The sequence below is a fragment of the Sapajus apella genome, unplaced genomic scaffold (genome assembly GCF_009761245.1).
Source record: "Sapajus apella isolate SASKATOON/1434 unplaced genomic scaffold, GSC_monkey_1.0 scaffold6, whole genome shotgun sequence".
NCBI classification, from domain to species: domain Eukaryota; kingdom Metazoa; phylum Chordata; class Mammalia; order Primates; family Cebidae; genus Sapajus; species Sapajus apella.
The window spans coordinates 75,231,907-75,258,291 of NW_022436946.1; the positions used below are offsets into that span (position 1 = coordinate 75,231,907).

Here is a 26,385-nt window from a genome sequence, read left to right on the forward strand (position 1 = left end):
CTATTTTGTTTAGTTACTAGAATTTGGAGATTTGTATAATAATTAAGCATTACTCTAGCTTATACAATCTGTAACTTTAATGGAATTTTTTTTTGTCTCTGTGGTGAAGTAGAGAACAAATCTCACTTTTTATCCCATGTGAAAGTCAATTTTCCTGGTACCATCTAAATAAAAACTATGTCTTTCTCCAAATGTTTCCATGTACTTATTGAGAAGCCTATTTTTGGATTCTATTACATTTTATTGCCTATTCCTATAGTAGTATGACAATAATATTATTCCTTTTCAAAGTAGCATCAATTATTATAAACCTATTTATTCTTCCCACATTTTACAGTTGAGAAGGCACAAATACACAAAAATCCATACAATAAAAAAACAAAAACAAAAACTCTATCCAGATTGAGATGCAAAAAACAAAGCTGGAAAAAAATGGCAACATATATGATGATGAACAAAAGATTAATATCTTTAATACATAAACATAAAACACTAAGAAAACATGCTAGTAGGAAATTGGACAGAAGTAACAATGACTAATAAACATATAGAAAGAAGTTCTTAATGATTTCTAGTTTTGAAATTTAAAATAGTAGAAAGGTACAATTTTATTCTATCAAACTTACAAAGTTTAAAAAAATGAATTGTCAACATTGGCAAGGCAGAGAAGAAAAAGTAATTGATGAAGATTTTCTGCAAGGATAAACTGATATGGTATTGTTGGGGGAGCAATTTGACATTATTTGCCAAGACTATTAACAATGTGAGTAACTATTATTTCAGGAATTTAAACTCTAGGGATGTGTGATAAAACTGTAGAGGCTAACAAAAGTTTGCATCAGCATACTTATTAAACTATTATTTTTTTCTCCTGTCAACTCATACCTAACACTACTAGTAATAGTATAAAAAATTAGAACCAATCCAGATCTCTAATAAAGATGGATTAATAAAAAACAACATGGTATATCCTTTCCAGAGCATGGGCTATGGAGCTCATGTGCCTGAGCTCCAATTCTGGCTCTGCCATTTAATAGTTAGGTTACCTGGGTTAAGTGACTGAAACTTTCTTTGCCTCAGTTTTTTTTAATCTGTGAAATGAAGATAATATAAGTACCTATGTCATAGGATTGTTAGAATTGAATAATTTAACTGTAAAACATCTCAGTATAATACTAAACTACATAATATATTTTAGCTAATTTATTATTACTATCATTAACACAAATACTACGCAACCACAAAACATCATGTCTCAGAAGAATATTGTGAGATAAAATGTTTCTAAATATCATTATTTAAATAACTGATTACATAGCCGGATATATAGGATGATTTCAGTTTTGGTCTCCCAAAAAATTAAGTATTCTTTTATTTTAGAGACAGGAGTTTCCCTCTTGTTGCCCAGGCTAGAGTGCAGTGGTGTGATCTCAGCTCACTGCAACCTCCGCCTCCCGGACTGAAGGGATTCTCCTGCCTCAGCCTTCCCAGTAGCTGGGATTACAGGCACCTGCCACCACGCTCAGCTAATTTTTGTATTTTTAGTAGAGACGGGGTTTCACCATGTTGGTCAGTCTGGTCTTGACTTCCTGACCTCAAGTGATCCACCCGTCTTGGCCTCCTAAAGTGCTGGGATTACAGGTGTGAGCCACTGCACCTGGCCAGATTATGTATTCTTATAGTATATACAAAAATAAATACTATAATACATATATCTGCATATTAATGTGATTTTCTTTAGGTGGTAAGATTATGTGTAAATTTTAGTTTCTCTCTATATATCTTCTGTTCAAATGATCTTTAATAGCCATGTATTGCTTTTGTAATGAGAAAAAAGAGAACCATTATTTATTTTAAAAAGTAGCTATGGCCTAGAAAGGTTAGTACATTGGTCAAGGTAATTTATTTAGTCAGTGGTGGGAAAAGAGAAGAGAAATGGGCAACATTTATTGAGTACCTCTGATGTATGAGGCTGTGGGGCTATCCAGTACACAGACTCTATTTCATTATTTCTCTATAATAGCCCTTCAAGGAGGCACAGAGGTTATGAGTATAAACTTCATGTGCAACAGTCAAGGTATTTCTAGTTCTGTCCTTTTCTAGCTGTGTGACCTCGGGCCCATTAATCTTGCTGAGTCTTGGTGTCCTCACCTGCAAATAGGGAATAGATCCCTTTTTCTCACAGGGCTATTGTAATGATTAAATCAAATAATACATATAAAGCCTTTAATCTGCCTTAGTGTGCCTGGTATCATGTTAACTCTCAGTCTAAAAAAAAGTGTTTTATATATATACCTTTCCCCTCATTTTTCTAGATCAATAACTTGATACTAAGAAAGTTCAAGAATCTTATCCAAAGTCATTTAGATGGTAGACGGAGCCAAAAATCAAACTCATTTCTGTTTCCAGAACACTTACATATTTTCCCACGTTTCTCTTTTAGTAGCTTTTATTTTGTAGGTAGTCTAGTAAACAGAGATGTAGAAAGTCAAACAAAGGCTTAAATGTGAAATGCCAAGAAGTAAAGTATTATCAAGAATAGGGAATATAACTACATGCAAATGGTTGATATTTAGGTAAAATTTAGCAAAAATAATTAACATGTTTTAAATATTTTAGGTTGTCTCAATGGCATAGCAGATTGAGAAAGAGAGGTCAACCTGTCTTATCAATGTGAGCTCTTTTCTGTAGAAACTTATAATTTTTTTTAGCATTCCATGTATATCATGTGCTAGATGTTTTATTGCCAACAGAGCAGCAAGGTAAGATGGAATTGAAATGTTCTGGTTCCATTATATTTGCTTATGTATACAGAATTCTGAAAGGAACTTTCAAAAGAAACAGAGATGTAAAGTATGGAAGCATAAAGAACATTGAACTGGCCAGGCATGGTGGCTCACACCTGTAATCCCAGCACTTTGGGAGGCCGAGGCAGGTGGATCACGAGGTCAGGAGTTCGAGACCAGCCGGTTCAAGACTAGCCTGGCCAACATGCTGAAACCCCATCTCTACCAAAGGTACAAAAATAAACTGGGCATGGTGGTGCGTGCCTGTAATCCCAGCTACTCAGAAGGCTAAGGCAGGAGTAATTGCTTGAACCCGGGAGGTAGAAGTTGCAGTGAGATGAGATTGCACCACTGCACTCCAGCCTGAGTGACAGAGTGAGACCTTGCCTCGGGGGGAAAAAAAAAAAAAAGAACATTGAACAATGCCTAGTTTAATTATCTGTCCACCATTAATTAGCTTTGTCACTGCTTATCTCTCAGGACTGGTTTCCATACCTTTAAGAGTTGGATTGAACTGGAAAGTGTCAAGGATCCTTTCTAACTGAATTTCTCAAATTTTAAGTGGTACATTCTTCGTTTTGAATACTGGTTGAATGAAGAAGCATCAGCAGGAGTGTTTTGGATATGACTTTTCTCAAATTAAGTGTTAAGGCAATTTATTCATTCAACAAATATTTTTTGTTGCATGTCTACTATGAGCCAAGCATGAGACATAGAGCAGTGAATAAAACAGAAAAGTTTTCTGCCCTCAGGGAGCTTATGTTCTTCTTGGGTAGGCTGATGTTAAAGCAATAAACAAGTACAGAATATAATGTTAGGTAGTGACAAAAACCCTGGGGAAATACAGAGCAGGATGAAGGTGGAGTCACAGAGGAGCAGGTGGTCTATATTGATGTGAAGTTCCAAGAAGTAAAAGTATCATTAAGAACAGGGAATATAACTACTTGCAAATGGTTGATATTCAGGTAAAATTTAGCAAACATCTTATAATTAACTTGTTTTTAATATTTTATTTTTTAGTTTTGAGACAGAGTCTCTGTCACCCAGGCTGGAGTGCAATGGCATGATCTTAGCTCACTGCAACTCCACCTCCCAGGTTCAAGTGATTTTTCTGCCTCAGTTTCCTGAGTAGCTGGGATTGCAGGTGCCGACCACCACTTCTGGCTAATTTTATATTTTTAGTAGAGACAGAGTTTCACCATATTGGCCAGGCTGGTCTCAAACTCAAGTGATCCACATGCCTTGGCCTCCCAAAGTACTGGGATTATAGGCGTGAGCCACTGTGCCTGGCCATTTTTAATATTTTAGGTTGTCTTAATGGGAAAGCATCTCAGAGGAGCCAAGACCTAACGAAGTGAAGGGCTGACTGTGATCATATCTAAGAGAAAGGGTTCCAGACAAAAAATATAAAGACCTTGAGGTGGAAGCAGGTTCATCGTGTTCAAGGGAAGACACGGAGATCACGCTAGTGAGGAAGGGCTCTGGATGGATTGCAATAACTTTGGGAATAGCTTTAGTAGTCCTTCTAAGTATTACACAATAGAAGTAGGGGGAGAGTTTTGGGCAGAGTGCAGGATCAGATGTGCATTTTACAAGATCATTTTGGTTACCTTTGGGAAACCAATCAGGAGGGGGCTGGATGCCAGAAAGGAAGCCAGACATCAGAAAGGAAGCTCGAAGGCCAGTTAAGAAGCCACTGCTGTGGTCTGGACAAAGGGTGAGAGCAGCTTTACAAGAGTGAGGTTAAAGTCAGGAGGAGCTGTAAAGGAGCTGGATTTGGGGCACATTGTGAAGGTGGAGAGGCCAAGATTTGCTGAAGCTGACTGTGGGATGTGACACAAACAAGGGAGTCTAAGGCTGACTTCAGGGTTTTTGGTCTAAGCAATTGGGTGAATGAAGTGTCATTTACCGAGCTGGGGAAATACCATGGGGATAGGTGAGAAGGGGACAGTACATGAAGGGCAGAACTACCTGTTCAGTTTTGGCCATATTAATTTTGAGATGCCTAGTAGGCATTCTGTAGATGGTGAATGGGGCTGGAGTTTGGGGGAGAGGTCAGGGATGCAGAGTCAAGTAGTAGATTTATTTATTTATTTATTTAATACTACAGGATGAATCCCTTGCAGTGTCAGTAACCTACTGAAACTAATTGCTTCAGAGTGTGATCACAAACATTTAATTTCAGATGTGGGTTACCGACTGAAGGAGGCAAGGAAGCTGTGTTTCTGTATTTATAAAACAGGAAAGAAGCATTTGTTCCCTGAGTAGGAGGGAACATCCTTCTACATGGAGTAGGAGGCACATCCTACTTAGGCATACGGTAGTATCTGGGATAAATTACCTAGGTGTGATTCCATCAGTTCTCAATAAATCAAAGAAATGAAAAGTCATGTGTATTTTTTGATGTTTTAGAACATGGTTTAGGGCAATGATAAAGTAGCTTTATATTATGTTCTTTTACATAGAAAGTTCAAGACAAGCTTTTAGAAGCAACAATTTTGCACTTTGATATCCTCAGATGTTTAAAATTTTCTTCAGTACCTATTTTCACACATACCAAATGACAAGCTGCAGTCAGTTTTGATTTCTAAACAGAAACCCATACCAGTATTTTACTGCAGATTTAAAAAACGATTTGGATTCCACCAACGAATAATCAAAGTTGAAACATCTGCTGGAAATCCCAACATCCTATGATGAAATTCCATGCTTGGATATCTTACTCAAGGTCATAGCTTGAATATTTAAACATCAACAGGCAAACATACCTAGTTTATAATACTTTCTTTTTGTACTTACTCTAAGCAGTCAAATAATATGGACTCTCTGAAACTTAGCAGCCAGTTGTGTTTAATAGAGTTGGAATATGTAATTTTTCTTTGAGAAACATGATACTTATTTTCAGACGACATACAGGTTATGATTAATCATCACCTACTGCTAAAAGTTTTTGAAAGGATATTTTCAGGAAGTTCTTTGAATACACTGTGTTACTTGGATTTTGCAATGGAGATGCCACTGGAGCTGAAACGTCATTCAGCAAAGGACGTTTACGGATAGGAATTCATTCTAAGTATTATCCGGGGAAATTTAGAATTACCTGGTTCACTTTGCTCTCTTAATCTTTTTCAATGAACAATTTCTTATTTTTGGAAATATAAAATGGATACAGTTTAAGCACTTGGCTAATCCTTAGGGATAAACACTGGGGTGTGAAAACAGACTTTTCCTTCTGTGAAGAATAAAAAGACAGCGCTTTGAAGGAGTGAATTTGAGTAAATATAAGCCAAGAGTAAATACCTGACATTCATTATAATTTTGAAAGTCCTGCTTGTTGCCATGTGTAGATCTATTATATCTATTATATCTATCTATCTATCATCTATCTATCTATCTATCTATCTATCTATCTGTATTTCAGTGAGATTATTAACCAAACAGGTCACATATAATTATGTATCTAACTCCCATCTTTATTTATGAAATCCTTGCCAAAATTTGCCTTCACTGGCACTAGATTAGAGCAGTTTTTGGAACTTTCTAATTTCATATTTGCTTTTATGTATTGCTGTTTATGAACCCTACAAACTATATTGTTGCTCTTATCTGTGCTTAAAAGGAAAGAAAGAGTGTCCCAGAGAGGCTTGTACAAGATAATGTAATAAATTACTTCCAGAAACAGGATCAGAATTCATGGCAACTGACTCTCAAAGCCGCAGGTCAGACGGTGAAACACATTGTCTTATAACAAATCCTAAAGCTATGAGGAAAAATCCTACTTTGGACTCACTTTCTTTTCATTATCAATTCCTTTCCTGCTGCCATGAGCTTTTTGAATAAGACATGCTCTATTTAAAGGAAAAAAACAAGGTTTATTGAAAACATGTGATATTACAACTTAGGAATCCTTCATAAGGAGACTGGAGATGGTCTAATCGAGTTCAATACCATTCAGGAGCTGGATATTATCCCATTAACTAAATATGGAAGAGTATAAAGAAAGCATAATTCAAAAATAGTTTCAGATGTGCACATTTTGACATTATGACCAGTGAATACTCCAGAAAACCACAGAAACTTGATAAGAGATGGATTCTTAAATCACATGATAGCAAATGTCCTAAGGATTAGCTACAGTACTTTGATCTCCAAATTCCAAGCACAGATTTGGAGCCTGTGTTACGGGCTAAAATCAAATATTTAAAACATTTTGCAAAAGGCAGAAGTAAAATAATTGAGAAAAAGGCAGTATGGGAGTAGATAAGGCTTCTGTAAAAGAACATATAATTAAAAGCATGCATGCAACTTAAGCACTTTATTAAAAAAATACAATCATGTTCACAAGACCAAATTGAAGAATTGAAGCCATCAGATTAAAAAATGCAGGCAAAAAATATCCTTTTGAAAACTTCTGATAACTGAGGTAAAGGGACTATTTTTCACCTTCTATTGCTTATAATTGCCACAATTTTTTTCTCTATTTGTTCATGTTGACTGTGTCGTTTTTACTTTGTGTGTGTAGGGGTTGTGGGTGGGGATGAGGCTCCTCATGTGATTGTTTACTAGCTTAAAGTTTTCTAAACTTTTTATTCATTCAACACACATGCATTGTGCTCAGAAACTTCTAGGACCTGGGTATATAATATTAAAGGGCATGGATGGGGCATGGATGGTGTGGACCAGATAGATGCCTCCTGTCTGCACAAGGCTGAAAGGATGGTTTGCCTAGAAGACGCTGAACTGAGTAACCACAATCATGGGTGATAAATGTTATGATAGAAGAAATACAAGGAGCACATTGCGGGGACAATTAACTTAGTTAAGGGGCCAGGGAAGCCTTCTGGGAGAAACACAGGTGAAGCCATAATTAACAACCAGTCTACAAGAAAGCTTCAAAAGCCTTAATTAAACCACATCCTTTAGGTGCCATACATGCCATTCCTGAAATTATTTATTATATCTAAAGACTCCAGACTCAAAAAGTACCTGTGTTGGTTCCTGCTCTTTCCATTTACCTTTTAAAATAAAATGTATTCTTGTTTAAGATACATTTTATTTTAAAGACTCTCAAATTCTAGGAATGCAGTATTGAAGAAATTTTGAGGAAAAATAATCAACAAAAACAAAGAAGGTCTGAGTTGATAATTTTTTCTGATTGTAGATATCAATTCTAGTGATTAGAGGTTTCATTAAACACATCACTTTTATGATTCTGTTTGCTACGACTAAGAGTTATGGAGTATTGATTAAATACCAGGCACTAAGCTAAGCAATTTACATGTATCATCTCATTGCATCTTCTTGGGCAATCCTTTGAAAAGGCACAACTAAAATTCTAAGTTTAAAATTAAGGAAATATATAAAGAACAAATGAAGGCAAATAAAAAGCACCTTTTAGAACAGAGTTTTTCATCAGTTAAAAATGCCATTCTGTGTTACTGCAGCCTAGAACTGAGGAGGCACACATGAAAATCCTATGGTAAGTTATCTTTGGCATTGTCCCTCTTTGCAATGACAAAAGTGCCAAGAGTGTCAGTAAATTCAGAAGAACTGTATATCATATGAACCCATCAACCCATTCCAATATTGCTATACAAAAACAATATTGTCAACATTTAAACTGTACTTCCTCTGTGCCAGGCAATAATTCTTAATTTAGTTTTTGAATAGTTAACATGTTTCTTTATACCAACACAAACAATATGAAAGTAAACTTTTATTTTTCTCCTTTCTTACACAAAAGTAGCATGTGTTTCTTTTATTTCATATATCTTGGGATTCTTCTATAGCTGTGCAGAAAGATCTTCTCTGTATTTTATCGTTGGGATGTACCATAGTTTATTCAGCTATAGTGAACATTTACTACGAATTGATGAAATTATTAGGAAGTAGACTTACTGGGTCAAAGAATAAATGCTTAAGTAATTTTGGTAGATACTGTCCCTCTTCCATAAGGGTAATACCCCTTTGTACTCCTGTGGCGTATTAGTGTCTGTTTCCTTGCAGTCTCATTAAAAAAGTGTGTGGTCAAACTGCAGATTTTTGCCAATCTGATAGGTAAGAGAATGCTTTCATTTGTATTTCTTTTTTCTGAGTGAGACTGAGTATGTTTAAGAGGTGTATATGTATTTCTTATTCTGTGACAGGTCTGTTCATATCCATTTTATTTTTTATTAGGTTGTTGGGTTTTTCTTGATTTCTAGAACTCCTTATAATTTAAGGTGATTAGCTTCTATTCTTTGGTTGGAGTTGTAAATATTTTTTTCACATTTGTCTTTTGATGTTGCTGTTTAGTTTATCACACAGTATTCTTTGATTTTATGTATTCTGACTTATCAATATTTTCTTCTATGACTTTTGTATTTTTAGTTATAATTTAAAAATATTTCCAGATTCCAAGGCTCCAAGAGAATTTACCAATTTCTGCTGCCCAGTGTTTTACGGTCTTATTTAATTTAAATCTTCGATTTATTTGGAGTTTATCTTGGAATCTGTTAAGATAGATATCGATACAACTTTATCTTTTTCCAAATGAGTAATTAATTATTCCAGCATTTCTTATAACCAGAGTGAGAATAAAGTTGAGATTCATATATCTGGCCACACAGGGTTGTTTCTAACTTTGAGAAAATAATTTTTTTGTTGGTTATGATGGAAGCTCCAAGGGGAGACATTAGGCAGAGTTTTGGAGGAGAAGCAGTCTTAAAGAATAGTTTTAAGAATAGGGCAATTTCTGAGAGGTATTGAATTAAGGAGAACAAATGACCTCTTTTTAGATCACATTAGAACAATGAATATTGAACCCAACTCTATAAAGCACCATTGGGTCTTGGTGGCAATTTTAAACATTTTATTCCATTGGAGTAGTACTTTAAGGCTGTAACTAATGTCATTATATTTATCTTTTAGCAGGAAAGTAAAATTAGTATTGGGATCAGTAAAACCCGAGCATTTTACTGAGGAGTTTTGCATCTATGTTCATCAAGAATTTGGCTTGAAGTTTTTGTTTCTGTGTTTGTTTGTTTGTTGTTGTTGTTGTGTCCCTGCCAGGTTTTGGTACCAGGATGATGCTGGTTTCATAGAATGAGTTAGGGAGGAGTCCCTCCTCCTGTTTTTTTTTTTTTGGAATAGTTTCAATAGGAATGATACCAGCTCTCCTTTATACTTCTTGTAATATTCAGCTGTGAATCCCACTGGTCCTGGGCTTTTTCCGGTTGGTAGGCTATTACTGATTCAATTTTAGAACTCATTATTGGTCTCTGTCCAGGATCAGTTTCTTCCTGGTTCAATCCTGGAAGGTTGTATGTTTCAAGGAATTTATCCATTTCTTCTAGGTTTTCTAGCTTGTGTGCATAGAGGTGCTTTTAGTAGTCTTTGAGGGTTTAAAAAAAATTCTGTGGGGTAGGTGGTAACATCCCCTTTGTCATTTCTGATTGTGCTTATTTTGATCTTCTCTCTTTTTGTTCCCTTATTAGCCTAGCTAGCATTTTATCTATCTTATTTATTCTTTCAAAGAACCAAGTCCTAGATTCCTTGATCTTCTGGAAGTTTTTTGTGTGTGTCTCAATTTCCTTCAATTTAGCTCTGATTTTGATTTCTTGTGTTCTAGTAGCTCTAAGGTCAATTTGCTCTTGTTTCTCTATTTCCTCTAGGTGTGATGTTCGGTTGTTAGTTTAAGATCTTTCTAAATTTTTGATGTAGGCATTTAGTGCTATAAACTTCCCTCTTAACATTGGTTTAGCTGTGTCCCAGAGATTCTGGTATGTGGTATCTTTGTTCTAACGAGTTTCAAAGAATTTCTTGATTTCTGCCTTAATTTCATTGTTTACCCAAAAGTCATTCAGGAGAAGGTTAATTTTAATGAATTTCTATTTTTATTGCACTGTAGCACTGTAGTCTGAGAGTGTGGATGGTATGATTTTTTTTTTTTTAATTTGCTAAGGATTATTTTATGGCTGATTGGTCAATTTTAGATTATAGGTCATGTGCAGATGAGAAGAATGTATATTCTGTTGTTTTTGGGTGGCGAGTTCTGTAGATGTCTATTAGGTCTATTTGGTCAAGTGCCAAATTCAGGTCCTGAATTTCTTTGTTAGTTTTCTGCCCCAATGACTTGTCTTATACTGTCAGTCTCCCACTATTATTGTGTGGTTATATAAATCTCTTTGTGGGTCTCTAAGAACTTGCTCTCTGAATTTGGGTGCTCCTGTTTTGGGTGCATATATGTTTAGGATAGTTAAGTCTGACCTTTTGAGGTGAACCCTTTACCGTTATGTAGTGCTCTTCTTTATCTTTTTTGATTTTTGTTGGTTTAAAGTCTGTTTTGTTTGAGCTTAGAATAGCAAATCCCGCTTTTTTCTGTTTTTCATTTGCTTGGTAGATTTTTCTCCATCTCTTTACTTTGATCCTATGTGTGTCACTGCATGTGAAATGGGTTTTTTCAAGACAGTGCACTCTTGGGTCTTGCTTCTTTATGCAACTTGCCACTCTGTGCCTTTTAATTGGGCATTTAGCCTATTTATATTTAAGGTTAATATTGATATGTGTGGATCTGAAGAATCGAATCCTATTTTGCGTTGTTAGCTGATTATTATGCAGACTTGTTTGTGTGGTTGCTTTTTGGCATCAATGGTGTCTGTACTTAAATGTGTTTTTGTAGTAGCCAGTAATAATCTTTCCTTCCATATTTAACATTACCTTTAGGACAATCTATAAGGCAGGTCTGGTGGTAATGAATTCCCTTAGCATTTGCTTGCCTGAAAAGAATCTTATTTCTCCTTCACTTATGAAGCTTAGTTTGGCTGAATATGAAATTCTTGTTTGGAATTTCTTTTCTTTAATAATGCTAAATATAGGTCCTAAATCTCTGCTGGTTCATAGAGTTTCTGCTGTAAGATCTGCTGTTAGCATTTTCTTTTTGTTTCATTTTGACCTTGGAGAATCTGACAACTACGTGTCTTGGGGACGGTTGTCTGTGTAGTATCTCACAGTGGTTCTTTGCATTTTCTGAATTTGAATGTTGGCCCCTCTAGCAAAGTTTGGGGAATTTTCATGGATGATATCCTGAAATATGTTTTCCAAGTTGTTGCTTTCTCTCCCTCTCTTTCAGGGACATCAGTGAGTCACAGATTTGGAGTCTTTTACATAATCCCATATTTTGGAGATTTTGTTCATTCTTTTAAATCTTTTTTTCTTTATTTTTCTCTGACTGAGTTATTTCAGAGAAGCAATATTCAAGCTCTCAGATTCTTTCCTCACTTGATCAATTCTGCTGTTATATTTGTGACTGTATTCTGAAATTCTTGAAGTGAGTTTCTCAGCTCTATCAGATCAGTTTGGTTCTTTCTTAAAGTGGCCATTTCATCTTTCATCTCATGTATCATTTTGTTGTATTCCTTAGAATCCCTGGATTAGGTTTTCACTGTCTCCTGAATCTCAATGATCTCTGTTCCTATCCACATTCTGATTTCTGTTTTTGTCATTTCAGCCTGGTTAAGAATCATTGCTGGGGAAATACTGCAATTGTTTGGAGGTAAGATGGCAGTCTGACTTTTTGAGTTGCCAGGGTACTTGCACTAGTTCTTTCTCACCTGTGTGGGCTGATTTTCCCTCAGTCTTTGAAAGTGCTGTTCTTTGGATGGGTTTTTTTTTTTGCTTTTATCTTCTTTGATGCCGTTGAAGGTTTGAATCTTGTATAAGGTGGGTTCAGTTGACTGGCTTTGTTTCTGGAAGAATTTAGGGGGACAAGGTTCAGCTCAGAACTTTTGGGCACATGCTCTAACTCTGGGAGGCTGTTATTGGATCCCTAAGTTTGTTCTCTGGCTCCTTGAGGTTAGGAACCTGCTGCATTGGAGGGGCTGAGGTGTTCTTGGACGTCTGGCCATAGCACTCTCATGGGTGGTACCAGCCAAAGCACTTTGTTGGGGTGGTGGCAGCAGGATCTGTGCTCATTTGTAAGTGCCAAGAGCAGTGGCAGTGTGGTGGGGTGAATGCTCATCAACTGGGGCAGAGTGCTGGTGGCCATGGGGCTGCTGGCCTCCACACGCATGCTCGTGCTGGTAGCAGTGTCAGTGTGGGGGCAGGCTGGTGGGTGTGGGGCTGCCGGCCTGCATGCATGTGTTCATGCTGGCAGCAGTGGCAGAGTGGGGCAGGAGGCGGGGCTGCTGACCTCCATGCACATATTCACATTGGCATTTCTATATTTTAAAAGGAAACAGTTTGGCAGTTTCTGATAAAGATAAACAAGCACCATAAGACTCTAGAGAAATAAAAACTTATGTTCATACACAAACCTGCACGCAAATATACATAGCTGCCTTATTTGTAATAGCCAAAAGCCAGAAACAGCCCAAATGACCTTTATTAGGTAAACAAATATACAAATTATGTTACCTCTGGATCATGGAATTCTATTAAGCAATAAACAAGAATGCACTATTGATGCACTTGGATGGATCTCAAGAGCATCATACTGAGTAAGAAAAAGCCAATTTCAAAAGATTACTACTTTACAATTTCATTTATATAACATTATAAAAATGACAAAATTATAGTGAAACAGAACAGATTAGTGGTTCTCTAGGGTTAGGATTGAAGACAGGGAGTAACTGTAAAGGAATAATACAAAGTATATCATTCCAAGTTTATTTAGGGTGATGGAAAAGTCCTGTATCTTCATTGTGGTGGTGGTTTAATGCATATATACAGGAGAAAAATTTGATAGGAGTGTATATAAAAATTGAATGCACATAAAAACTGGTGACATTCAAATAGGGACTATAGTTAATAGTATGTATTCATATCCTGGTTTTGATAGGTAAAATATTTTGTGGAAAGTTCAGTAAAGAGTATATTTAAACATGGAAATTCTGTACTATTTTTGCAACTTCTAAGTAAGTCTAAAGTTATGCAAAAATCTTCAATAAAATACTGGCAAACCAAATCCAACAGCACATCAAAAAGCTTATCCACCATGATCATGCAGGCTTCATCCCGGGGATGCAAGGCTGGTTCAACACACACAAATCTATAAATGTAATTCACCACATAAACAGAACCAAAGACAAAAACCACATGATTATCTCAATAGATACAGTGAAGGCCTTCGATAAAATTTAACAGCGCTTTATGCTAAAAACTCTCAATAAACTAGATATTGATGGAATGTATCTCAAAACAATAAAAGCTATTTATGACAAACCCACAGCCAATATCATATTGAATAGGCAAAAATTAGAAGCATTCCCTTTAAAAACTGGCACTAGCCAAGGATGCCCTCTCTCACCACTCCTATTCAATATAGTATTGGAAGTTCTAGCCAGAGCAATTAGGCAATAAAAAGAAATAAAGGGCATTCAGTTAGGAAAAGAAGAAGTCAAATTGTCCCTATTTGCAGATGACATGATAGTATATTTAGAAGATGCCATCGTCTCAGCCCAAAACCTCCTTAAGCTGATAAGCAACTTCGGCAAAGTCTCAGGATACAAAATCAATGTGCAGATATAACAAGCATTCCATTACACCAATAACAGACAGAGAGCCAAATCCTGAGCAAAATCCCATTTGCAATTGCTACAAAGAGAATAAAATACCTAGGAATACAACTAACAAAGGAGGTAAAAGATCTCTTCAAGGAGAACTACAAACCATTGCTGAAGGAAATGAGAGAGGACACAAACAGATGGAAAAACATTTCATGCTCATGGTTAGGAAGGATCAGTATTTTGAAAATGGCCATATGCCCAAAGTAATTTATAAATTCAATGCTGTCCCCATCAAGCTGCCATTGACCTTTTTCACAGAACTAGAAAAACCACTTAAAACTTCATATGGAACCAAAAGAGAGCCCGCACAGCCAAGTCAATTCTAAGCAAAAAGAACAAAGCTGGAAGCATCACACTACCGGACTTCAAACTATACTACAAGGCTACAGTAATCAAAACAGCACGGTACTGGTACCAAAACAGAAATACAGACCAATGGAACAGAACAGAGGCCTTGGAAGCAATGCCACATATCTACAACCATCTGATCTTTGACAAAACAGACAAAAACAAGCAATGGGTACAGGATTCCTGTTAAAGAAATGGTGTTAGGATAACTAGCTAGCCATATGCAGGAAGCTGAAACTGAACCACTTCCTTACACCTTACACTAAAATTAACTCCAGATAGATTAAAGATTTAAACATAAGACCTAACACTATAAAAACTCTAGAAGAAAACCTAGGCAAAACCATTCAGGACATAGGCCTAGGCAAGGACTTCATGACCAAAATAACAAAAGCAATGGAAACAAAGCCAAAATAGACAAATGGGACCTAATTAAACTTATGAGTTTCTGTATAGCAAAATAAACAATCATTAGAGTAAACTGGTAACCAACAGAATGGGAAAAAAATGTTCACAATCTACCCATGAGACAAAGGGCTAATATCCAGAATCTACAAAGAACTAAAGCAAATTTACAGGAAAAAACAAACCCATTCAAAAGTGGGCAAAGGATATGAACAGACACTTTTCAAAAGAAGACAAATATGCGGACAACAAACATATGAAAATACGCTCATCATCATTTTTCATTAGAGAAATGCAAATCAAAACCACATTGAGATATCATCTCACGCCAGTTAGAATGGCGATCATTAAAAAATCTGAGACAACAGATGCTGGAGAGGATGTGGAGAAATAGGAACACTTTTACACCGTTGGTGGGAGCGTAAATTAGTTCAACATTGTGGAAGACAGTGTGGCAATTCCTCAAGAATCTAGAAATAGAAATTCCATTTGACCCAGCAATCCCATTACTGGGTATATACCCAAAGAACTATAAATTGTTCTACTATAAAGACACATGCACGTGTATGTTCATTGCAGCCCTGTGTACAACAGCAAAGATGTGGAACCAACCCAAATGCCCATCCATGAGAGACTGGAAAAAACAAATGTGGCACATATACACCATGGAATACTATGCAGCCATAAAAAACAATGAGTTCATGTTCTTTTGCAGAGACATGGATGAACCTAGAAACGATCATTCTCAGCAAACTGACACAAGAACAGAAAACCAAACACCACATGTTTTCACTCATAGGCGAGTGATGAACAATGAGAACACTTGGGCACAGGGAAGGGAACAACACTCACAGGGCTACGTTGCGGGGGCGTGGAGGGGAGGGGAGGGGAGGAGAGGGTGGATAGTAGGGTGGTGGGGAGGAGGGGGAGGGATAACACTGGGAGAAAAGCCTGATGTAGGCAACGGGGGCGGGGGGGCAGTGGGGATGGAGACAGCAAAACACCATGTCATGTAGGTATCTATGTAACAATCCTGCAGGATGCAGGACGTGCATATGTACCCCACAGCCCAAATACAATTAAAAAAATAAATTTATTACAAAATAAAATGCTGAACATCTTTTATAATACTTATATCTATTTCCTTTCCTTTCCTTTCTTTCCCTCTCTCCTTCCCTCCCTTCCTCTCCCTCCCCCTTCCCTCTTCCCTCCCTTCCTTCCTTCCTTCTTTTCTCTCTTTCTCTTCTTTCTTTCTTTCTGTCTGTCTGTCTCTCTGTCTGTCTGTCTCTCTGTCTGTCTGTCTGTCTGTCTTCCTCTGTTGTCCAGGCTATAGAACAGTGGTACAGTCACAGTTCACTGGACCCTTGAACTCCTGGGCTGAAGTTATCTTCCCCCATCAGCCTCCTGAGTAGCTGGGACTACCAGTATTTACCACCACACCCAGCAATTATTATTATTATTTTTTATAGAGATGGGGTCTCATTATGTTGCCCAGGTTGATGATTCTGAACTCCTGAGCTCAAGTGATCCTCCTATCTTGGATTCCCTTTAAAGTGCGGGGATTACAGGCATGAGCCACTGTGCCTGATCTGTTTTCTTTTAAACTTTAGATAATGGCCCCTGGAAGGAGGGAGATCTGGGGACAGAAATTGAATCTCATCACATGGCTTATTCGTTTTCAAGTAGAACCCCTTTACTTATGTTTTCAAAGTAAGGAAAATAAGATTCTTTGCCAGTTCTGGCCAGTGGAATTAGAATAATTGCTTTCATGGCCTCAGACATCACCTAGAACATGCTGAAAATCTGGATCCTGAAAAGACAGATGCTAATCTATGTAATATGGTTTCCCAGTGATATGTTAATAAATTCATTTTTCCTGCTCCTTCATTATTTTTCCACATGTAGATTAAATGGATTATACTATAATTATATTTGACTCTAACAAGAGGCAGTGCTTTAGAGCAATGAGCTATTGGGAGGCCAGCATGCTATTCCTAGCTTGACTGCTGATTTGTGGGCTAAGGACAAAGTACCCCCACTTCACAGTGCCTCGACTTTTCTGTCTATAGAGTGAGATAAACAATGTCTCAGAGGGACACAATGCTGCTCTGTAAGCTTTATATTCTAACTGAGCTCCAAATTCCTTTATAGAAAGGTGCTCTTTGTAGAATTAAAGATGTGTTTATATTGTTGTTGTGACTCTTAATAGAAATGAAGCTTTAAAATCTAATTTTAAAAGCCTCCTCCTGCACAGTACATTATCCATGTCTTAAATACTGCAATCAACTATGCACTGAGTTCCTCCGTGATATTTATTGAAAATAAAAAAGGCACCACAAAGACAAACTGTAGAACATTTTCAAAGCCATGTGCAGTGGCTTAACTGCAGGACTTCCACTGAAGTTAATGGGACTCATACTGGCAAATTGCAGGCACCACTTTGAAAATTTACCCCATAGTGACAGTTTAATGCTTCTTATTGATCATACAGTTTCAGATAACATCTCAAGGCAAAAAGGAACAATTTCTCAAAAGAAATAAACAATCTTTAATGAAATAATTCTGCACTGCAATCATCATAACTAAGAGTATGGAATAGAGTCCTTTGGCAAGGAGGCTCTTAGGAATTGCTTATTGGTGATACTTACCACTGGGGCTGTAAAATAGTTTCCATCACATTCTAAATCCAGTTCCTCATAGAAAATAACACTTTTTTTAAAAATGTAAAATTTTATGTTTATAAGGACAGAAATATAGAAACACCAAAAATTCAGAACATTATTTCCTTATAAACTTAAGTTTATATTTTTCAGAATGGGTAATAATTTGTAAACTGCTGATGTGAAGTTCCAACAGGCATAGATGACTAAAGAACCCAGGGCATTAAACAACCATACTTTTTGGTGCCTGATTAATGTTGCTGTTCATAACCTGAATAGTATTCACATTAGGCCTGCCGGCAACCCATTGGACATTCGCCTGGTGGCCTGTCTTAAGATGCCACCTTGATTGAGGGTAGCAGAGCCTACAAGGCCTTCAGGGTGTCACCTCTGTCTCTCCATCACCTTCTACTGTTCTCCCCACTGCTCATTGAGCTCCAGCCACAATACCTTACATCTCCACCTTGTACAACCCAAGCTCATCAAGTGTGAATAATCCTTGCAATTACAATTCCCTGACCTGGGAAGATCTGGGCCTACACCTTCTCATGGTTGGCTTCTTCTTAATATTCAGGTCAACTCAAGTGTCAACTACTTAGACTTTCTCAGACCACTCAAGCTAAGATAGCCTCTACTCTCTCTGTTTTATTTTCTTCATTGTGGTTATCTGTAGCTGACATTATCTTGTTTTTCAAAAACATATTTGTGTATTGTTTTCTTTGCCCATGAACATATTAGCTCTACAAGAAGAAAGACCTTGTCCATTTGGTGCCATACAGCCTCTCCAACATCCATAAGCATGCTTGGATATGGTAGAAATTGTATAAATGTTTGATGGATGACTCAAACATAATCTCAGACCTGGGGGTAATCCTTTGCTCCTTTGTTTTATACAGTCACTCATAATATTCAATAGCCGTCTTTCCAGAACTGCTTCAGTTTCCATCACCTTTGCTCTGTAATACCACAATTATAGTATACCTCCTTTCAGTTTTGCCATTCTCTAAGGGCACAGGAGATTCTATTCTTACAGGCAGGGACCAGGTTTTAGTCACTTTTGTATCCTTTGTACCTAAGATTGTGTTTGGCACATAATAAATACTCTGTGATTGAATTTTCTTATGTTACTTGTGATAGTACAGAATGTTAACACAGCATATTACAGTGCTCTACTAAAGTTTGTAGAAACAGTGGGAAATAGTCTTTATTCATTTGCCTCTTACGAAATAAATTTTCTTCATATGGCCCAATCATATTAGCTAATCAAGCTACCTTATATGTTCAACTTTCAGGTTTGTATACCAGCTCAACAATTACCTAAATTATCAATAGTTTATTAATGTTTACAAACATTTGAAGGTATTCCTAAAAGTAATGTTACTTGCTCTTGGGATGTCTCCAATTTGGAACTACCCAGGGAGCTTCATGATAACATCAACTCAAGAGTATATGCAAGTTTGATATAGGCAAGTAAGTCTATTTTAGACCCTAATTTCACCTTCAGGTTAGAGAGCAGCAATAGGTAACATAATTTAGTTAAAATAATAAAGGCTGATACTGCAATTAATGCTCTATAAAGCCTGGCTTTTCATATTCAATGATTTTATGATTTGAATTACTAATGATAAGCATAACAGTATCATGTTCTTTTGTTTATAAGTTGATGACAATAGACAAGGTTTAATTAAATTATTATTATTTTTTGAGATGGAGTTTTGCTCTTGTTGCCCAGGCTGGAGTGCAATGGTGCAATCTCAGCTCACGACAATCTCTGCCTCCTAGGTTCACTGAGGCGATTCTCCTGCCTCAATCTCCCAAGCAGCTGGAATTACAGGTGCATGCCACCATGCCCAGCTAATTTTTGTATTTTTAGTAGAGATGGAGTTTCTCCATGTTAGTCAGGCTGGTCTCAAACTCCTGACCTCAGGTGATCCACCCGCCTCAGCCTCCCAAAGTGCTGGGATTGCAGGTGCGAGCCACTGAGACTGGCCTAAATTTAATTTTAAAATGCTAATAAACAGTAAAGGAAATTTTCCAGTTGGGTATGTATACTTTACTAGAGTGAAATAATGAGAAATAGATCTAGGTTCTTTCTTAACTTTGGGCACATTTCTTAAGTCTTGTCTTACTTCTTACTTATAAAGACCAGGCATGGTGGCTCACACCTGTAATATCAGCATTTTGGGAGGCCGAGGCGGGTAGATCACTTGAGGCCAGGAGTTCAAGACCACCCAGCCAACATGGTGAAATCCTATCTCTATGAAAAATGCAAAAATTAGCTGGGTGTGGTGGCGTTTGCCTGTAGTCCCAGCTACTCAGGAGGCTGAGGCATGAGAATGGCTTGAACCCAGGAGGTGGAGGTTGCAGTGACCTGAGACTTGCCACTGCACTCCAGCCTGGGTGATAGAGGGAGGCTCTGTCTCAAAAAATAAAACAAAATAAAATGGAACATTATAGTATGTATGTAGAATTAAATAAGACCATATTTATAAAGTGCTTAGAGTAGTACCTAATATATAGTAGCTCTCAATAAATATCAGCTATTATTAACTAGAGGGATTGAAATGGTTTTAATGTTTTGTGATCAGTCAATCAAAGGGGTTTGAATTGTCTTCAGATGGTCCAGTTAATCACATGGAAGGAATCTACGTGCACTGAGAGCGTCTGAACACTTAGAAGTAAAAAGTCACAGAAGAGTATATGACTAACAAGAAATAAGTGAAATAATAATTTCTACTAAAGAGGAAGAGAGTAGAAGGTATAGAAAATAATGTCACTCAAGAGTCTTCTAGAACAAAAGATGGAGAAGGTAGAGAAATAGAAAAATGATGTCTCAAATCAATTTAGAACCCAGTGGCAGTTTTGGGAGTCTGTGATATAACTTTTGAACACATTAGCAACTTGTCTTTTAATGAGATGAAATCATAGATATATTAGAGTAGCCTCAGCAATGTGGTTTATTTTAATAAAGGCTTCAATTTTATTTTATCCTACTTGGATAAAATTTTATCCAAGTAGGATAAAATAAAATTATTTTTATGCATCTTTTGTCCTCTTGTGAAAATAATTACACTGAAAAGAAACTGTTGAAATCACAATAAGAAATCAACTTATACTTGGCATCAAATATAGACTGAAGACTAATAACAGGCTGGTATTTTCTGCTTCACTGAGACTTCTTGCAAGACTGAAAAATATGGCCCTGTTGTATCTGCCTTTGAAAAGCATCATCAAGGAATCTAAAAAGCCACTGTGAGAAGTAATTTGTTGGCTTCCTGACACATCAGGCTCATTATTGTGATCCGAGTATCAGCCTTTGGCACTATTTGCAATTTTCGGGTAGGTCAGTAATGAAAGCTAGAAAAAGAATGACTATGAAATCAGTCTTAGAGGTTATTCACAAATTCTTTATGCTGATGTTATTGGGTGAGTGATTTGTGTTTGCACATAGAGAAATCATAAAGCAGCCAGCCCAGGTAAATGAAGGGTAGCTTGGATGGTCATTCCAAAATACACTTGACTATCCAAATCAGCAGTGCAGCAATTATTGCTCATAGCTATAGAAATGTTATTATGACAGAAGAGTCTTGGGGGAGAGATAAAAATTGAACACATATATATATAAGGAAGAATTTTATATTCTAGATAAATTTTACCAACTTTCAAAGCAAACTCTCAAAACCAAGTAGAGATAAATCAATATACAGTAGTAATGAGAGAAAGTACCAAATTTAAAAACATTAAATAGATTTTTTCTTCCCTTATATTACAATTATTTAAAATACATTTTCCAAACACAAATATGCAATGATTTTATGATTTATGAAATCAATGAGCTTTTGAAATGCTCTTGGTTCTGGCTAGAGTACAAGGGTAAGGAGGGTGGGCAGTTCAGAAGGAGACATGCTAAAAATCTTCAGGAATTAGCCTATAAAACCTCTATCAATTGAGCCTTTGTCAATAGGGTGCAATACTGTATGAGGCTTGTTAGCTGACCACTGTAGCAGCTTTAGTCTGTTTTGAACTGGAAAGAAAACATTGGTGTGCTTACAGAAAGCACTTCTCAGGTAGAAGGCACAGCCAGTTTACCACAATCTTTTCTATGTTCTTTTCTTGAATCAAGAAAAGACTTCTAAAAACATTTGGGTGTATATTTGGCATGTTCAGAGTAATCAAATCTTACAAATACATGAAGCTTTGAGAGGTTTTAGCTACATTTCCAAACATTCAGAACAGTTATCATGGACAGATGAGAGATGCTATTCCTTTTTTCAGTTTGTCACAGTAAATTAGCTTGAACAAGGGGACTACAGTGTTCACTTGACTATTTTACAAGTTACATCAAGCATTTTTATGAACCTGTTGAACAGGCCTAGAAATAGTCTCAACAGTTATCTGGTACAGCTTGCTGCCTTCAGGAAGGTGATGTTAGATTCTTCTGTGTACGTTAAATTTTACTGACCTCATGCTGATAAGCCATATTTGAACGTGCTTCACTATAACATCTGTTCAGCTGGACCTTGGATCAAACACGTACATTTAATAAAAGACTAAAAAAAATTCATAGGTATCCTAACTGTAAGTACAAATCTAGACCTTGTTCTAATGGGATTCATTATGTATTTATCCATGAAATTTTCTTCCAAAGCAATTAAATTACTAGAAGTAAAATATCTAAATAAAGAAAAGGTCTGACGGGCTAACAAAACTGCAATTATGCCTAAACCATGTCATACTAAATTTTTTTTTTTTTTTTTTTTTTTTTTTTGAGACAGGGTCTTACTCTGTTACTCAGGCTGGAGTGTAGTGGCAGGAACATGCCTCACTGCAGCCTCGAGCTCCTGGGCTCAAGTGATCCTCCAGTCTCAGTTGTCTGAGTAGTGGGTACTTCAGGTGCATGCTGCCACGCATGGCTAATTTTTCAATTTTTGTAGAGACAGGGTCTTTTCATCCCAGGCTGGTCTCAAACTCCTGGGCTCAAGTGATCTGCCTTCCTCAGCCTTCCAAAGGGCTGGGATTACAGGCAGCAGTGACTGCGCCAGGACTCATACTAAATTTTTAAGGTCACTATTGCTAGGTCCAAAGGCAAGTAAGAACATAGATAATGTAACATTATTTTTAGAACTACATAATATATCCAGACCTGTAAGGACCTGAGAAAGGAAGAGAAAGACTAAAGGACTAAGGTGTGTTGATGGATCTATAACTGAAAACAGTTATCAAAAGGCAACAGATATTTGGGAAAAAATCTTCTGGTTAGTACGGAGGCCAGAGATACGTTGGCATTGCTTCTGGAATTGTAACAAAACCAGTTTTTAATTGGTTTCAAAATCTGGAATGAAACATCTTTCCAGTCATCCATGAACTGACCTTATCCTGTAGAAGCTGAGTGAATCTTGGCTAACCATCTGCCTTGTGAATTGTTTTGTTTGGGCCCCTTATGGGACAGAAAGTACTTGTTGTGCAGTAGTTTCACATCAAGTTATAGTCCTTCGTAATGCTGCCTGAGTAGAGAATTCAGAGAGAAAAATATATCTCCAGGGAGAAAAATATAATGCCTTCACTAATATGCCTTGGGGCTTCAAGAACCTTCAAGGCTGGGAGTTACCACCTACTTTCCTCCATATCTTAGCATAACAGCTTCCAAAAAGAAGTAAAGCCTATTATTGGAGAAGATAGGCAGCTGGACAAACAGACTGCATTCACAAGGGCCAAATCTATTTTAAGATAGATTTAACTTAGAATTTCACTAGATTCACTATTGTAAAACTAGTGTCTCACCCACAACCAAATTTCCATAAATTCTGGTTTAATAAATGAAGACTTTTGAAATGTGCATACTATGAAAGAAGTATGGAATAAAGGAGTCTTCTTAACAGTGCCCACGGATGGGGATACACTTTCTTCCTTGAATCCACTCTGCCCCCACAGTAGGGAACAGAAGTAAGGGAGGAAACTAAGAAGATTACTCAGCAATTCCTGACTCCTAAAACAAAACAGAAAACCTGTGGTAGCTGAAGAAGATAGTCTAAACTATTTTGTAAATTAAAAACCTACTTTTTTCAGATTGAAAATAGTTGAAATAAATAAGCCTCATCAAGAATTTTTAGTATTTGAGTTTGAATGACTGCCTAAGAAGTAATAGAGACTAAAAAGCAAGAAAACCAAATTTAGCTGCTAAATAATAATAATAATAGCTCTTGTATATAGACTTTTCAATTTTATAATACTTTTAAATACTACTGAGAAATGTTAGATCTTAATTCCAGAATGTTCTATGGCCTCTTCATTGGGAAGTATAATTTCAAGCTGGAACCCAGGTGAATGATGTCCCTCAGACACTACAGCAGCTAGGGAGGTACAGAGATGTGCTATGTATTTGGGGATTTTGGGTTGGAGGGTGGGGGACTCGTATTTCAGAGCGTAGAACACTTCGTTCAGTCTAAAGTTGCCAATGCATTAAGTAAACCATACTTATAATCATTCTTGAAGAATGTTAATTGATATGCATTACCAGTACCAATGTATGGCTATCTATTCCAGCTGATCCAAAGCATAATCTGGTGTCATATTGTAGAGCAAAAAAAGTTTTTTATATTCACTGAAATCAATGCTCCCCTAAATCAGGGCAACACTGGAGAACCATATATTTCCATATAAGTCAACTGATATAAGTGGGTGTTCTAGAGCCAAACTGCCTAGCTAAAATTCCAGCTCTACCACTTAGTAGCTGTATGACATTCAGCAACTAACTCAGCCTCTCTTTGCCTCAAATTCTTCAACTGTAAAATGGGGATAATAAAAATATCTACTTCATAATGCTGTAAAAGATTAAATGAGTCAACCTTTTCAAAACACAAGAGTGCCTGGTCCATGATAAATATTCCATGGATGTTAGCTTTTAATATTAATCAAATATTGCAAAACAGGAGATAGAAGGAAAGGATGCTAGTGTCATCAGTCCAGGTAGCTGAGACTCTGATATTCACCTATAACACAGAAGGGCTTTCGAGCAAACCTCAGTCTTCCTTGCCATCCTCTATACCGACAACAGCAACCCGCAGACCAGATTCGAATGATGAACTCCAAACCAAAGACGACAATCATCACGAACTCCTAAAATATCAGATAAGACATATCAGAGAGAAGCATTATGGAGCAAAGCACAGCAAGAAGCTCTATGAATACTTTCGGATATTTAGGCACTTTGTCTAAAGGATCTAGTTGTTAACATCTAACATTAAGAATATTTCCTTTCTCCAAATTAAACTAAATCTGCAGAGCATTTGAACCTCACATTGTTGGCATTTCCTATCACGGAATGCTATTCCTTTTCAAGTCACTAATACTTCGCAAATTTGGGAGTCAGTTTCAATACTAAGTGTGCAGGCTGAATAATGAATCTGTCTTGTCTGGAATTTATAGTGTAGCTGACTTTAGCTACCCAGTAACATGTGAAATATCTGAAATAAAATAGTGGATCCTGAAATATAATGGCAAGTTTTACAGAAAATAGAGCTTCATTTTGCTGCAAGGAGTGACATAATCTCTAAATCTTCAATAGTTGTTCTTGGAGAAAAAGAAGCAAATATTTAGAAGTATACATAGTTCTTTTGTTACAGTGTCAAAATCTCCTTATAAAACAGTAAGTTTCAAAAGCATTACAGTGTGAGACCTGTATATCCTTTGCCAGAAATGAGACCCTGAATCCTCTGGATCTGAAACTTGTTAATTATTATGCTACCCTTTGGCGAGAGCTGCCTAGAAAACACCTGTTCCAGGAAAATGACTGAGATTATTTAGGAAGAGTTGTGAGTTAACCCTGGGGAAAGGCCAGCTAAAGTAGCTCATTAAACAGTCGGTGATAGAATGAAAAACCAAATGGAATTTGTAAAACAAAAGCATCTCTGGAGCAAGCTTAGCACAGTCACCTTGTTGTTTCTTCCTATAAAGACAGGCATTTAATTTATCAAAATTGTTTTTCCTTTAAAAAGTATTTCTCTTTCTTGTTTTAAAGCAAGTGTTGATTCAACATTTATAATGTAGAATACAGATTTTTATTATAACAGTTTAATTATAAAAGTGATACGTGATCTTTATTAAAACTTCCAAACATCACAAAAATATAAAGCAGAGAAAATAAAAGTTTTAACCTACTCCCCACTTTCCCATTCTACTCCCAGGATAAAAACAGTTACCAAATTTATAAATGTGGCATTTTTGTTGCCAATTTCAGGCAAATGTCTGTTTCTTTAGTTAGAGCATGTGATGATATACTGCACTTTTGAAATGCCTAGTAGAGTTATATCATTCTATCCTTCTTTTATTTGTAGGATACTAAGTAATCCACAATATTTCTTATCATGGGAAATAAATACCTAATATCATCACCGCTTACTCACAGTTATTCAAAATTACTTATAGAATAAACGTTCAAAGATGACCTTACACATGGATAACTGAAACTAGGGTCAACATACACTCATCAATTATCCCAGGGTTTTGTTTCGTTTTGGCTTTGTTTTGGTTTTGAATGTATATCTGGGTAGTTGAATCTGTTCGTTTATTAAGGTATCTAAAGTTCCAGATCACTTGTTTTTAATCCAGCATATCTTTCCAAATACAGAAAACATACTCAGGCCT

The 26,385-nt window shown here is 36.6% G+C and overlaps 1 protein-coding gene across 6 annotated transcripts in view; it reads right to left on the minus strand.

Moving 5' to 3' along the window:
* KCNQ5 (potassium voltage-gated channel subfamily Q member 5) overlaps positions 1 to 26,385 on the minus strand; it is a 594,633-nt gene that overhangs the window by 145,456 nt on the left and 422,792 nt on the right. For all 6 annotated transcript variants that reach the window (XM_032274419.1, XM_032274415.1, XM_032274416.1 and 3 more), the window contains exon 3: positions 24,732 to 24,858. In XM_032274419.1, the coding sequence (XP_032130310.1) occupies positions 24,732 to 24,858 (127 nt within the window). The remainder of the gene's footprint in view (positions 1 to 24,731; positions 24,859 to 26,385) is intronic.